This window comes from Rutilus rutilus (genome assembly GCF_951802725.1).
Source record: "Rutilus rutilus genome assembly, chromosome: 23".
NCBI lineage: Eukaryota > Metazoa > Chordata > Actinopteri > Cypriniformes > Leuciscidae > Rutilus > Rutilus rutilus.
Window position 1 is genome coordinate 8,682,759 of NC_140233.1, and position 16,501 is coordinate 8,699,259.

General features: G+C 37.3%; 1 protein-coding gene across 1 annotated transcript in view; it reads left to right on the forward strand.

The window, feature by feature from the left end:
- Positions 1-3,479: 3,479 nt before the first annotated feature.
- The window catches only part of LOC311282799 (mucin-5B-like), a gene marked incomplete at its 5' end in the record, with an annotated part of 30,169 nt that continues 17,147 nt past the window's right edge, over positions 3,480-16,501 (forward strand). Inside the window, 29 exons of the mRNA XM_084396807.1 lie at positions 3,480-3,573; positions 5,268-5,532; positions 5,661-5,772; positions 6,267-6,354; positions 6,494-6,573; positions 6,692-6,905; positions 7,180-7,305; positions 7,395-7,512; positions 7,597-7,735; positions 7,916-8,023; positions 8,222-8,291; positions 8,432-8,566; positions 9,552-9,740; positions 9,854-9,948; positions 10,035-10,164; positions 10,281-10,599; positions 10,669-10,676; positions 10,766-10,869; positions 11,005-11,156; positions 11,378-11,516; positions 11,615-11,725; positions 11,971-12,150; positions 12,241-12,514; positions 12,545-12,558; positions 12,658-12,814; positions 12,925-13,056; positions 13,275-14,335; positions 14,421-14,614; positions 15,486-15,676. Of these exons, the coding sequence (XP_084252933.1) occupies positions 3,480-3,573; positions 5,268-5,532; positions 5,661-5,772; positions 6,267-6,354; positions 6,494-6,573; positions 6,692-6,905; positions 7,180-7,305; positions 7,395-7,512; positions 7,597-7,735; positions 7,916-8,023; positions 8,222-8,291; positions 8,432-8,566; positions 9,552-9,740; positions 9,854-9,948; positions 10,035-10,164; positions 10,281-10,599; positions 10,669-10,676; positions 10,766-10,869; positions 11,005-11,156; positions 11,378-11,516; positions 11,615-11,725; positions 11,971-12,150; positions 12,241-12,514; positions 12,545-12,558; positions 12,658-12,814; positions 12,925-13,056; positions 13,275-14,335; positions 14,421-14,614; positions 15,486-15,676 (4,999 nt within the window). The remainder of the gene's footprint in view (positions 3,574-5,267; positions 5,533-5,660; positions 5,773-6,266; positions 6,355-6,493; positions 6,574-6,691; positions 6,906-7,179; positions 7,306-7,394; positions 7,513-7,596; positions 7,736-7,915; positions 8,024-8,221; positions 8,292-8,431; positions 8,567-9,551; positions 9,741-9,853; positions 9,949-10,034; positions 10,165-10,280; positions 10,600-10,668; positions 10,677-10,765; positions 10,870-11,004; positions 11,157-11,377; positions 11,517-11,614; positions 11,726-11,970; positions 12,151-12,240; positions 12,515-12,544; positions 12,559-12,657; positions 12,815-12,924; positions 13,057-13,274; positions 14,336-14,420; positions 14,615-15,485; positions 15,677-16,501) is intronic.

The following is a 16,501-nucleotide window of genomic DNA, read 5'->3' on the forward strand; positions in this document are numbered from 1 at the left end:
ACTTTTAGTGTTTTATGTTCAACCGTGGAGGAATGTTGTGTAGTCATTTGTTGTAGTCCTTAAAAAGCAATTTCTTTAAAAGCAAATATCTCCCTTTGCTTTGAACTTTGAGCATTGTAACTTTGCAGATGTTTTTTATGCTCAAACAGCAACATTACACACTAACTAAAGTTAAAAAAGTGAAATCATAATCAACCACCCCTTTAATGTTACCAAATTACCATCAAACCTCCATGCAATGCACTCAATAAATACTGTGAAGGAAACCCAGAAGCTCAAAACTGAAAAACTGAAGTGAATTTAGACTGTAAAAAGCCTACTTTGTAAATCTAAGCCAACACAAGACGTCTCTGAACATGCATTGCATTCATCCTTTTATTTTAACGTTTACATTTTAAAAGACAACTTGAACTGAAACAAGACCTACAAATATATTTGCACACCCATCCACGATTAATCATTTTATGCTAAATAATTAACATTTTCAGACATGTAATACTAAGACATACCCATTATATTAAAGTGTACCTGACTAACATAGTCTGTTGTTTAAGGAACCTTTAATATGGTACTTGGATCAAATTAATCTTTCAATATGAGCAGTACTGACGTGAAGCAAACAGTGAAAACAGAAAAGATAAATATTTACATATTCAAATGCTTCCCAAATGTTTGCTGTTGCATCCAGAAAGATCTTCAGTCGTAAGAGGTTTCAAAGAACTAACCATCAAACATGTCAAACGGGCCGGGATGAAGATCTAAGTACACAACTCTGCCGAAAGGTTATTTAATCAAGTACTGTTCCTATATGCCTTTGGATTATGTCATGGTGTTGATTTAAGACATAAGCATTGGTTGACTGTCAATCGATTTATGTTAAATTGAATCAATTACATTTTAGCTGATTTATTAATCAAAATAATCACAATTAAACAAAACATGGAGGTGGCACTTCAAGCCTGAACTGCTCTGAAGGCAGGAAAATTTGTTAGCACGGAAGCACAGGACGACTAGTTTGTCATTCCCAGTGTTCCTGGGTCAGCCATAGTGCTTGATGGCCATTTTGTTTTTGCCATGAAAAAACATTGTATTTCATCAACGCTTTGGTGCATTGAGAAGAAACTTGGTTCATATCATCTGAATCATGCCCCAAACGTACCTGGGAAAAATGGGCACAGTGCCACCAAGAGGTTAAAAAATATTGAACAAAATGTATAAAAATATACATTTTCCTTAATTTGTTAAATCGTTGTGAACCTGGGCTCCTTAGTTTCTTCAGAGTCATGCCGACTTAATGAATTTGAAGGTTTTGATGTGTTCCTGTAGCAATGCCTTGATGGCTATATTAATTTGATGCCAACGCAACACTGTAAACCCTAACGCTCAAAATAATTAATTGGTTTGAGTAGGACAAACTTAAATGAAACTAATTAGTTCAGTATTTAGCACTTTCTTTTTCTTTCAAGTTCACAGAACTGATATATTTTAAGTAAACTGAATTGTTTCATTGTTTTGAGTTTTATGAAATGATTTATTTTAATTTAAACAAACTTAAGTTTAACTGAAACGGCAGGGATGTCTATTTCCCAGCATGCTTTGCCGATGGCACTTGAATGGGAAAGTAAATGCTAAAATTAAGTGTAATATAATGTGTTTTTTTTTTGTGCAAGATTAATGTTAAGTGGGAGATTTAGTAGTGATTAATGTTTTGTTATGCTAATTTAGAAGAATTTCTGTTAATGTTGGTTTTAGGATAGTTACCATCATGGTGACAAGTGGTGCATGCGGCTTGATTTGTGAGCAAATAAAATCTTTATATTGTTGTACTCATACAGCAAGTACTGTATAACATACTATTGTTAGCATGATAACATAATAGTATGTTAGCAAACTAGCTTGTTAAAACTATAAGTTAATACTAATGAAAATGTTCACATTGAGATTACATGAAGGTTTTAAGTTAAATGTATGAAATAGTGTAATCTGATTTTAATTGTTCTTAGCTTGAAATTTTTAAGTACAAACTTAAAATCTTAAGTTCTGCTTACTTAAACTTTGAATTTCAATACTTAAAAAAATTGAGGCAATCGATTGCCTTAAATTTTTTGAGTTCTGCTAACTTATTCAGGTTTACAGTGAACTAATTGGTCAAATGTTATGTAAGGGATCATGTACATAAATAATTATGGCGATAAGAGATATTGATTTGAGATTAAGCTGTTTTAAAATTGTACCTGTTTGTTGTCTTATAATCCACTACCGTGTACAAAACAATCGTCGCAAAATGGCAGCAGCTGCGTTTGTCCGCGATACAGGATGACAATTTAATAACTGTACACAAAATATTGATTTGAGTTTTAAAATTTTATTAGCTCACCAAACGCAAAACTTCCACCAGGAAAAAATGTACCAAGCAAGCGTATAGCGCTGACTTTAGTTACCTGGATGAGCCTGTTATCAGTTTTTACCGGCTGTTATCGGGGAAGAACATACTGCTGGATGGCGCGATTGACCAATCAGAATCAAGTATTCCACAGAGCTGTGTAATAATAACAATTATATGATGTTATAAGTAATTGTACTTATGGCTTTTAATCCCACTTGCCTAAAATAATTATTAGGGATGCTATACTCAATAAAATGTTTGTCATTTATGGCTTTGGTGTGCTTGGCCCCATACTTATTTCTTGCAGCTATACATTTGTTCTCATTATTTCTTTTAATAAATGCAGAATATAGATATATCTAATTGAATATGACTCATTGCCATTTAATTCTGATAGCTATTCTGGTAACACTTTACAATAATTAACTAACATTAACTAACAATAAGCAATAGATATGTTACAGAGTTTATTAATCTTTGTTAACATTAGTTAATAAAATAACACTGCTTATCGTTAGCTCATGTTAGTTCAGTTACATTAAATAATATTAAGAGACAACTTTTGATTTGAATATATTAATAATGTTGAAGTCAACATTAAGATTAATAAATGCTTCAGAAGTATTTTTCATTGTTAATTCAGGTTAACTAATGTAGTTAACCAATGTTAACAAATGAAAGTGTTACCGCTATTCCATTATTAGAACAGCAGAAACAGCAAATTTGACAAATAATAATGAAAACATTTTCAGTGCACTGGCAAATTTTACTTAGACAATTAAATAGCTAAGTGATTTATATTTCATAGTGTGGATGAGTCAAGAGTCACATCCTTGTACAGCCCAATTCAAATAAGCGATAAATGAATCATTGTGTAACTGAATTTGGTTCTCATCATTTAGTTACAGTTTGTTTAGTCTCAAACACCAAAAGAAGACATTAAATATTTATTTGTTTCAAGTATCTACCAAGCCCAAGGCCAAATTCAAGCTATGGGTCCACCCTCTGATCACAAACTACGTTCCTCCAAAGCAAACTAATAGCCATTATAAAAGGACAAGTGCTGACAGACAGCTCACATTAGCTCTTGAGGATGGATCTGGTCTCCATGGGGACTGTGAGGATGTCCCAGATGTGGATGCTGAGATGGGTCGTCCTATTGGTCTGGCTGCAGTCCGTACAAGCAGGTAAGCAGAAAAAGAACAAAAACAAAATGTAAGAAAAGCTCAAAATTCTTAAAACGAACATCCAAAATATAATTCAAATATCAACATCTATGTTTAAAGACTTTGTGGGAGATTATGGGGACATTATGGAAAATCCTATGGACTTTACCTGGTCGCCAACAACAACACCAGGTAAATATGTAATTGTGTTTACATGTATGTATTATACAAGACATACTGATTGCATTGATATAGATTTGTAATGTCACAAATACATTAATAGACGTCACATTCCACAACAAGTATACCTTAAAACTTTGAAGTCAATTCAAATATATTCAATTATGTATCAAAGTATTTAGGTTTAAATGTATCACTGATGAAAAACAATCTGGAAAAGTCTGGAAAAAAAATATTTTGAGGTATAAAAGTGTGCAGTAATAAAATACAACATACAATATGTATTTTTGGTCACACTTTAGATTAGAATCCAATTCTCACTATAACTAACTATTAACTATGACTTTTGCCTCAATAAACTCCTAATTGCTGCTTATTAATAGTTAGTAACGTGGATGTTAAGTTTAGGTATTGGGTAGGAATGTGGGATGTAGAATATGATCACGCAGAATAAGGCATTGATATGTGCTTTATAAGCATTAATAAACAGCCAATATCCTGCTAATATGCATGCTAATAAGGAACTATTTAACAGAGAGAAATTGGACCCTAAAGTGTTACCGTATTTTTCTCAGAATTACAAAAATGTAACATTTTACATAAAAAAAATTTATTTAATACGAATGATAATAAATCATAACCTTACAACATTGTAAAAAGTGAACAGTTGGATCAACTTTAAAAAATTACTTCAATTGGTATCACCTAAAGAAATTAAGTTTTCTCAACTTAAATTATCACGTTTTATCGTGAAAAACTTAATTTTTTTAAGTTGATCCAACTGTTCACTTTTTACACCACTTAAACTTTTACTGTAAACACACATTATTCAGTACATACATTGTTCAGTAACACTATGTTCAGAAATATGTATACACTAAAGACATTATTTCTTTTATTTAGTTGGTAAATGTTTTAGTTACATATTATTTTACAGTGTCCTTGTTAAACCTTAGTAATAACTATAAATTATGCATAATTACATGCATATAACCCTAATCCTAACCCTATAGTAAGTGCATGTAGTTAATTATTATCAGTCAGTACATAAATGTGTTATTTACACTGTAACTCAGACACCTTAAAATAAACGGATACACTTTATTTTAAGGTGTCTTTGTCACACTTTAATTATATAATTATACATGCTGAGTAATATTAATTAACTACATGTACTCACTATTGAGGTTAGGTTTAGGGTTAGTTGAATGTAATTATGCATAATTTATAGTTATTACTATAGTAACTACATGTAACATATGAAACAATGACACTGTAAAATAAAGGCATTTGCAAAACTTTGAATGAGAAGGAAAATGTTTTAATAAATTTCAATAAAATATGAGTTTTCGTTTTTGTCTTTGATATTTAGTGTTCACCACTATGACGACTGTGATGGTAACAAAAGGTATTTAAAAACATAATTTAAAGCATGTGCAGCATCAGTTTGTACAGTTTTTACACTTTAGGAAACTAAATTTTGTATTTTTTTACATTTATAAAATTATTATAATAAACTTTCTCTCTTGATTCAGCTGAACCGAATCCTGATCATCAGTCCACGATCTGCAGTACATGGGGAAATTTCCACTTCAAGACATTTGATGGTCATTTCTTTCAAGTGCCAGACACGTGCAACTACGTTCTGGCGGTGATGTGTGACACCACAGCTTCTGACTTTAACATCCAAATGCAAAGAGAGATTGTGAACGATTCAATCACTTTTAGCACAGTCACAATAAAGCTGGAAGGGACGGTCATCAAACTCACTAATGGCGACATCACTATGGACGATCAAGCGTGAGTTGATATTTACTTGTTTTTACATGAGTAACTACTGCAATGTACAGCTTTCATAAACTCATATTCATTAAGAGACAACTCTGAATATGCTGATTAACTGAATCTTCTTACACTTCTTCTTGCAGCGTGTCTGTTCCAATCAATCAGAATGGACTTAAAATCGAGGGAAGTCCAACAAGTATTAAGATCTCCAAATATGGATTGACTGTCTTTTGGGAAGAGGACAACTCTATATTGGTATGATTTAACATTACTATCTTGCTGAGTAAATACCTTTACTATAATACAATATGTGTGATGAATATGTGAGATAATGAGCCAAATACGTGTTCAAATGAAAACTGTAAAACTGATTTGATGAAATCTGTTGATAGCAGTAAAGAAAAACAAAGCAAACCATGCAGGAGAGTTTCCGTGCAGGTTCTTCTTCAGAATGAGTCAAGCTGAATCAACCCTATAATGAAATCCCACACACACACTTTAAAGCTATTTGTTTGCACACAATAAGCAAGACTAGGAAAGTTAAACATCAAACAGGATATCAGTTCGACAAATCATAAAGCAAATATTAATCGTCTAAGTAAGCCACAGTGAACATGTATCTGACAGCTCAATGTTGATTTTAATAAGTGTGTTTGTACTGCTATAAACAAACAGCATGACAGACAACTTCTGAGAAAATAAACTGTATTCGTATCACTGACATTATATTATAATATGATGTTCCCTAGATTGAACTTGCAGAGAAGTACCGAGGTCAGACCTGTGGACTCTGTGGAAACTACAACGGCAACAAGAATGACGATATTTCTGAAAACGGTAAACATGATGTTTTGATCATATGACCAAGAAAAACGTTTGCTTTACAGATTATTTTGAATGTCAGACAAAATCTAAATACCTGATCGCTGCATATACATAATACTAGTATGACATTAACCAGCTAAATCCCTCTCAGGTCCGGCCACATGGAAGGTGTCCACACCAACTGAATCCTGCGAGGACGTTATACTTCCACCCAGGGATCAGTGCGACCAGGTGTGAGACAAATCAGGAGTTTTATAATCATTTTACCAGATTTTTGGGCTGACATAAGTACATTTGTTTTACCTCATTTGCCATCTGAAACATTGCATTCAATCATTTTTCTTTTTAGCAGGCAAGCGTTTGCCAGCAGTATCTCAGCAGTCCAGGGTTTAGCGACTGTTACAATGTGATGGACATGGGTTTATTTGAAGAAGCCTGTGTGAGCGACCTGTGTCAATGTTACGGCAATTACGACTGTCTCTGCAACACACTCACGGAGATTTCACGACAGTGCACACATGCTGGAGGAAAACCAGGAACATGGAGGACAGAGCAGCTCTGTCGTGAGTATCATTTCTGGAAGATGAATAGAAAATGTAAAAAATCAGTGGGAATAAAATGCCATCACCACCACTCCATTTACAGCTCCGGATTTAACTGGATATTAGAATTTTCAGAATGTATGGGTATGATTAAAAATAAATAAATAATAGTCATATGCTGTGGTATAAAACTCTATCAGTTTGGACACATTTGACTGAATTTATGTGTCCAGTATACAGTCCTGATGCTATATGGTGTGTTTGATATACTAATTATTCTTATTCTGTGGAGCAGCAAAGTCATGTCCTCTAAACATGCAATACCTGGAGTGTGGAAGTCCGTGCAAGAACACCTGCAAAGATCCAAACGCAGGTCTAATGTGTAAAGAACACTGTGTGGACGGCTGTTTCTGTCCTGAAGGTAATTTCACACAATATCAAGAGATGTGCTTGCAACACTGTTTTTTATCTTTCCCAAAATAAATGGTATCATGCCTTCTTTTTGTAAAGGCACCGTGGAAGACGACATTGGTCAGAGTGGCTGTGTTCCTGTGAACCAGTGCCCATGTGATCACGATGGCAGAGTATATCAATCAGGAGACTCTTACAAACATGCTTGTAAAAAATGGTAACATTTTAATTGAAATATTTTAGTCACATTTAAATTCCTTCATACATTTCCTCATGCTAACACTGAAGCATTCTGTGTCAGTGTGTGTGCCGCGGGACACTGGACCTGTACAAACCTGGAATGTCCCGGAATCTGCTCTGTTGTGGGAGGGTCTCACGTCACCACTTATGATGGAAAGAGCTTCACCTTCAGCGGGAACTGTGACTACATCCTCACTAAGGTCTGTCAGGATATCAGATGATCCACAGATATTTTCTGTCAGGGCGAGATCAATGAAAGTCTTCACTTGTACTTTTATTCACATGGTTTATTTAAAAATCAGGAAAGCGGGTGCATTATAATTTAAATTGAATCATTATATATAATTTGGAGGTTCTTACATGTCCTTTTTTTATTCCAGCACTCTAATGACAGTGATATTGCTGTCGTGGGAAATCTGGCAAAGTGTGATCCGGCCCGAACAGACACATGTCTAAATTCAGTGACCCTTGTCATCTCTGGGACCACTGTAAGTACAAGGTTGCATGTTTTCATAATTTCATATTCTAAAACAACCAAAAGACTTTTTCTGGGAGAACAGCACTAGAATAGCACAGTTACTTTCATCATCATGAACAGAACATACCTCATACTTCTGCAAAATCTTCCAAGATGGAATTACAAAACATAATTTTGTTTTCTTTTTGTTGTTTTATGTGTAAAACAGATTAGTTTTTCCTCCAGTGGAGATGTCACACTAAATGCAAACAGCCCATTAAAGCTTCCTGCTACCGAAGGTGGGTTGTCCAAAATGGGGAACATTCTATTATAAGCATGTTAAAAATAAAATATATATAATTAATTAAATGCATTTCTCTGAAAAACCCAAAGCTCTATTTTTTCTTGCTCTATCAAACCACCTATTTTGTTGTCCCAGGTCCTGTGAGCATCTTCCAGCCTTCTTCCTCCTTCATTATTGCTGATATGAAGAGTCTTCGTCTAGAGATCCAGTTGGCTCCAGTCATGCAGTTGTATATTGTAGCCAGCACTGAAGAGAAAGGGAAAATGAGTGGTAAGTTGTCAAAAATGTGATTAGAATCCATTTTTGTTACAGAAGGTAGAAAAGAAGTGAAAATTGTCATTTATAAAACCAAAATATTATAAACTGGCCAATAGTTTAACATATAATAAGTAAGTAATAATTGACGGGCCGTTGAATTATTAGAAAAATAACGCACACCCGAGGTGGTATTGCAGCAACGACGCAAAGACAATAATTCAACAACCCGGAGTAATTTTTTCCACTTATTAAAAATTTACAACTTAAAAAAATGTAAGTTGTAAAACTATACTACATTACCACACCTCAAAACATTGTTCAGATGATGTATTTCAAGACATTTTTCAGGGTTTTCTCTTTTAAAACGCTCGTGTGTTGGACTAATCTAATAATCCGAAGCCTCCATTGCCAAGTACAAAACGTCATTGTATAGAAACGGAGAATTGAGCCACTGATAACAGACTAATGCAGTTATTAGAAGAGAGAGAGAGAGAGAGAGAGAGAGAGAGAGAGAGAGAGAGAGAGAGAGAGAGTTATCAAGCGTGTGTGTATTACCTCAGTCTCTGCATCTCTCAACAGTGTTTGGCTCCAGCGTCTCTATTAGTAGCGAAACTCTACGTTTTTGTTGTTGTCCGTACATAAAACCTAATTCTGTGGCAAAAAACATGGAAATAATCTGTCGGTTTTATTCTATTGTTTACTATATTTATTTCCTTTGTCAGTGTTGTTGTCGGTTTTTCTGTTGTTGTAATCTGTAAAGACCTTTAAAATAACTGAAATCATTTGTCGAAGTGATATGAAACTCAAGATCGACCTGCCTGACACATCAAGACCTTAGAATGTTCATCAACCAATCAGATTCAAGCATTCAACAGCCTCAGTGAAATACAAAATAATGTTTTTGACTCCTCTAAGAAAGAACCTTAAAATGTTTTTTAAAAAATATTTCAGTACATATGAATTACAGACATTGTATAAATCGTTCACTACTTTTAATTCTACACATTGCTTATTTCAGGTTTATGTGGAAACTATAATGATGTCCAAACAGACGACTTTAAAACAGAATCAGGCATCATAGAGGGCACCCCAATAACTTTTGTCAACTTTTGGAAGAAAAACCCATATAGCTGTCCAGATCTTGAAAACACTTTTGACAACCCATGTAGTCTGAGTGTGGACACAGGTATACACAGTTTTACAAACATTAAGAAATAACAATAAAAAATAATCATATAAGGAATAATTTATGTTGCAAACATTACAGAACTATGTCAAGTCTTTATTCTTTCCATTCAGAGAAACTTGCTAAAGACTGGTGTTCCCGTCTCACAAACCCAAATGGCACCTTCTCCCAATGTCATTCAGAAATATGTCCTGAGATTTACTACCAAGTGAGTGTTTTTGCAGTTTTCTCTTTTAAAACTAGCTGTATATGTATGAATGACATATAATTGCATCTGGGTTTCATCCTTTGCAGTGGTGCGTCTATGACACATGCAAGTGTTCAGATATTAGGAAGTGTATGTGTGCAGCCGTGTCCACTTATGCCCACGCATGTGCTGCCAAAGGAGTCATTCTCCAGGGCTGGATGGATTCAGAACCCTGTGGTGAGAACATTACGTTTGTACAGTTCTATATAATTAATGTATTTGAATCACATTCTGTTGATTTGCAATGAAATTAAACAATGAATCATAATAAAAATGTGTTTATCTGTGCTAAGTATCCGAGTGTTCAGAAAACATGAAGTACTCCTACAACGTGACCAGCTGTGGAAGCACCTGCCGTTCTCTCAGTGGACAAGATAACACCTGCCAAGGGTCCTTCACACCTGTAGACGGCTGTGTCTGTTCTGAGGGAACATACCTCAATGAAGAAGGCAGCTGTGTACCTGCTCACAAGTGTCCTTGTTTCAAAGGCGACAAGGTCATAGAGCAATCAGGAGTATCCTACATAGATGGTGAAGCATGGTATATGAGTTCCTCATTTCATACACAATGCATTGTTGACAGAATACCAATGATAACTCTTGATGACCATTAGTAATTACTGATTTGTACAATTTTGTCATATTACAGCACCTGTAACCTTGGCAAATTGCATTGCTCCAGTCCAGAAGGTAAGTTGCAACTTAATTCTGCAATTCCACTTGTCAAGTTATCACTGGTATGATGAAGTTTCCCATCTATGTGCCTGTTGTGTTTGTAGACTGTGTGGCTCCGATGGTCTTCTTCAAATGCTCAAATTATGAACCTGGAAAAAAAGGAACAGAATGTCAAAGGACATGTCAAAACCAAGACCTAAACAATTGCGTGAGTTTTGATTGGGACAGCATAACTGACATTTCTAAAAAGTTTACATATTTTTGGTTGCCACAAACGGATTTGTAAAAGCAGAGTTATGAAGGGTTAACACTGCTGGACCTTCTTGATTTGTTTTGCCTATAGGTGAGCACAGGGTGTGTATCAGGGTGTATGTGTCCAGATGACCTGCTAGCCGATGGCAAAGGTGGGTGTGTGGAGAGGAAAAACTGCACCTGTGTCCATAATGGACTCACCTATTCATCTGGAGAGCAAGTTCAAGAGGACTGTAACACCTGGTGAGTCGGCATTGATAGAAGTAGGGGAGAATATTACAGCTAATACCATCACCACGTGTGTGCTAATTTTTCTCTGCCCAAAACAAAAAAGCAATTTTCAAACCTTGTAATGTACTTTACTACTACTTTAAATTGTCACCCAAAATGGGAGGTAAGAAAGAAAAAAGCTGGTAACAACATGCATTAAAGGGTTAATCTGTGAATTGCTGTCTATATTTCAGTACATGCATAAACGGGATGTGGACTTGTACAGATAAAGAGTGTTACGGCACTTGTACCATCTTTGGCGACGGTCATTTCATGACTTTTGATGGCAGGAAATATTCTTTCCACGGAGACTGTGAACACATCTTAGCCCATGTATGTTTTTCATCAATTTGGGTTCTTGTCTAATTTAAGAAGAAGAAAAAAAGTACAATTCTGACCTGATACACAATTCATTTGTGCAACCCCTCTAGGATTACTGCAATAAAGACCAGAGTCAATATTCTTTGCGCCTGGTCACAGAGAACATTCCCTGTGGCAGCAGCAGCACCATTTGCTCCAAGTCCATCAATCTGTTTTTTGGGGTGAGGTTATTTCATAGCTCAAAATCTGCTTGAGTAAAATAATATTTTAAAATGTAGAATATAGTGATACAATTTATGCCATTGTTTTATATATAATAGAGAATGGACATGTAGAAAAAAATGACATTCAAAATCTAAGTTTCATTTTTGTTCTTGATGTCATCGTAACATCATAAGAGAGTTATATCCAGTTATTTATGCTGTTTATGGACAACTTTATTCCACTGTCTTCTTAAATCCTGCAGAGATACAAGATGATTTTATCCGAGGAGAATGGGATCAAAGTTGTTGAAAGCAATGGCACTGAATACCAATATCAAATCCATACTGCTGGGATATACAATCTCATAGAGGTCAAAGGTCTTTTGAACTTAATCTGGGACAATAAAACGAGTCTGATGCTCCAACTCCATCCTAAATTTAAGGTAAGCATTACCCCTACATTCACAAACACACAATCATCTTTTACACTTTCTTGTTCATTCTCTTACCTTAACATACGATCTTTATGACAGGGCAAGGTGTGTGGACTGTGTGGAAACTTTGATGGTAATGCGAACAATGACTTTGTAAAGCATGATGGAGAAGAGGTCACTGATGCAGTGGCATTTGGGAATAGTTGGAAGGTGAATCCCAGCTGCCCAGAAATGAGTAACTTGATGAACCCATGTGAAAAAAATCCACATCGGAGTGCCTGGGCTATCAAACAATGCAGCATCATCACAAGCCCTGTCTTTACAGACTGCCATTCACGTGTATGTACAATTATAAACTTTGTGAATTCAGAAAGTTGTTGATCTTCTGGATTATGTTTAAAAGGCCAGCCTTTGTTGGTTCCATGCCTGAAAATTTTTTTTTTTTACCATTTTACAATTTAGCATAGCACATAAAACCGGTTACCCTAAAGGTTCTACTGACTTTCCTGTCTCTAGGTGGACTCTGGCCCATACTATGATGCCTGTGTAAGGGACACCTGTGCATGTGACAGCGGAGGTGACTGTGATTGTTTCTGTACTGCAGTGGCAGCTTATGCTGCTGAATGCCGTAAAAAAGGAGCTTGTGTCGCATGGCGGAGCCCAAGCATTTGCCGTAAGTCCCAATACTGTTAGAAATTGTGTTTATTGCATTCAGAACTCCCATTAATACTATTACTTCTATAAATATTGTCATAATGCTGACGGAATTGGTTGTTCTTGCAGCTTTATTCTGTGAGTACTACAACAACCCTCCAGGTGAATGTGAGTGGCACTACAAAACTTGTGGATCGACCTGCATGAAAACTTGCAGAAACCCATCAGGAACCTGCTCTAATCAAATTCCTCTCCTGGAGGGTATGGATTATTCTTTAAAACTTTGAAAACATACTTTTGTACAGAATTGAATAAAATAATAGCCTACTTAGGGCAATTGTAGCCCAAACTGCTAAATTATGAGTGAATTAGTAAATTTTCATTAATATGAATTATTTTTTTCTAGAGTCAAGAAACATTGAGTCAAAAGAAATGTGTGTATCTTGTTTATTCCATCTGGCCTTTTATTATACTCCTAGGGTGTTTTCCTCAATGCCCTTCAGAAAGGCCATTTTTGAGGGAGGACACCAGGAAGTGTGTTACAGAGGCAGAATGTGTTTCTCTGTGTAACTATGATGGGAAGATATATACTACTGGAGAAGTGGTGTACGATACAACAGATGGAAATGGAACATGTTTTACTGCTATATGTGGATCTAATGGCATAATAATAAGAACTATTAGAAAATGCATGACAACAACTACACCATTCACTTTCACAACTCCACCACAGACTACTAAAACAACAATTACAATACCTACCACCAAGATTTTCACTTCAGCACCTACTACAGTAACACTAACAACACCAAAAATGCCAACAGCTACTACAACTGCTGTTCCACCGACACCTACATCACCTGGAATAACTACTACTGTTACTACTGAAACACCATCTACAGAAACACCACCTCCCACAGGAACAGAAACGCCATCAACAGCTACAACAACTGCTGTTCCAACGACACCTACATCACCTGGAATTACAACTGCTGTTACTACTGAAATACCCCCTATAGAATCTCCACCTCCCACAGGAACAGAAACGCCATCAACAGCTACAACAACTGCTGTTCCACCGACACCAACAGCACCTGAAATTTCTACTACTGCTGTTACTGCTCAAACACCATTGATCGAAACACCACCTCCCACAGGAACAGAAACGCCATCAACAGCTACTACAACTGCTGTTCCACCAACACGTACATCACCTGGAATTACTACTGCTGTTACTAATGAAACACCATCTACAGAAACACCACCTCCCACAGGAACAGAAACACCATCAACAGCTACAACTGCTGTTCCACCGACACCAACAGCACCTGAAATTTCTACTACTGCTGTTACTGCTCAAACACCATTGATCGAAACACCACCTCCCACAACAGAAACACCATCAACAGCTACTACAACTGCTGTTCCACCAACACCTACATCACCTGGAATTACAACTGCTGTTACTACTGAAACACCATCTACAGAAACACCACCTCCCACAGGAACAGAAACACCATCAACAGCTACAACAACTGCTGTTCCACCGACACCAACAGCACCTGAAATTTCTACTACTGCTGTTACTGCTCAAACACCATTGATCGAAACACCACCTCCCACAGGAACAGAAACGCCATCAACAGCTACTACAACTGCTCTTCCACCAACACCTACATCACCTGGAATTACTACTGCTGTTACTACTGAAACACCATCTACAGAAACACCACCTCGCACAGGAACAGAAACGCCATCAACAGCTACAACAACTGCTGTTCCACCGACACCAACAGCACCTGAAATTTCTACTACTGCTGTTACTGCTCAAACACCATTGATCGAAACACCACCTCCCACAGGAACAGAAACGCCATCAACAGCTACTACAACTGCTGTTCCACCAACACCTACATCACCTGGAATTACTGCTGCTGTTACTACTGAAACACCATCAACAGAAACACCACCTCCCACAGGAACAGAAACGCCATCAACAGCTACAACAACTGCTGTTCCACCGACACCAACAGCACCTGAAATTTCTACTACTGCTGTTACTGCTCAAACACCATTGATCGAAACACCACCTCCCACAGGAACAGAAACGCCATCAACAGCTACTACAACTGCTGTTCCACCAACACCTACATCACCTGGAATTACTACTGCTGTTACTACTGAAACACAATCTACAGAAACACCCCCTCCCACAGGAACAGAAACGCCATCAACAGCTACAACAACTGCAGTTCCACCGACACCAACAGCACCTGAAATTTCTACTACTGCTGTTACTGCTCAAACACCATTGATCGAAACACCACCTCCCACAGGAACAGAAATGCCATCAACAGCTACTACAACTGCTCTTCCACCAACACCTACATCACCTGGAATTACTACTGCTGTTACTACTGAAACACCATCTACAGAAACACCACCTCCCACAGGAACAGAAACGCCATCAACAGCTACAACAACTGCTGTTCCACCGACACCAACAGCACCTGAACTTTCTACTACTGCTGTTACTGCTCAAACACCATTGATCGAAACACCACCTCCCACAGGAACAGAAACGCCATCAACAGCTACTACAACTGCTGTTCCACCAACACCTACATCACCTGGAATTACTACTGCTGTTACTACTGAAACACCATCTACAGAAACACCACCTCCCACAGGAACAGAAACACCATCAACAGCTACAACAACTGCTGTTCCACCGACACCTACATCACCTGGAATTACTACTGCTGTTACTGCTCAAACACCATTGATCGAAACACCAACTTCCACAGGAACAGAAATGCCATCAACAGCTACTACAACTGCTGTTCCACCAACACCTACATCACCTGGAATTACTACTGCTGTTACTACTGAAACACCATCTACAGAAACACCACCTCCCACAGGAACAGAAACGCCATCAACAGCTACAACAACTGCTGTTCCACCGACACCAACAGCACCTGAAATTTCTACTACTGCTGTTACTGCTCAAACACCATTGATCGAAACACCACCTCCCACAGGAACAGAAACGCCATCAACAGCTACTACAACTGCTCTTCCACCAACACCTACATCACCTGGAATTACTACTGCTGTTACTACTGAAACACCATCTACAGAAACACCACCTCCCACAGGAACAGAAACACCATCAACAGCTACAACAACTGCTGTTCCACCGACACCAACAGCACCTGAAATTTCTACTACTGCTGTTACTGCTCAAACACCATTGATCGAAACACCACCTCCCACAGGAACAGAAACGCCATCAACAGCTACTACAACTGCTGTTCCACCAACACCTACATCACCTGGAATTACTACTGCTGTTACTACTGAAACACCATCTACAGAAACACCACCTCCCACAGGAACAGAAACGCCATCAACAGCTACAACAACTGCTGTTCCACCGACACCAACAGCACCTGAAATTTCTACTACTGCTGTTACTGCTCAAACACCATTGATCGAAACACCACCTCCCACAGGAACAGAAACGCCATCAACAGCTACTACAACTGCTGTTCCACCAACACCTACATCACCTGGAATTACTACTGCTGTTACTACTGAAACACCATCTACAGAAACACCACCTCCCACAGGAACAGAAACACCATCAACAGCTACAACAACTGCTGTTCCACCGACACCAACAGCACCTGAAATTTCTACT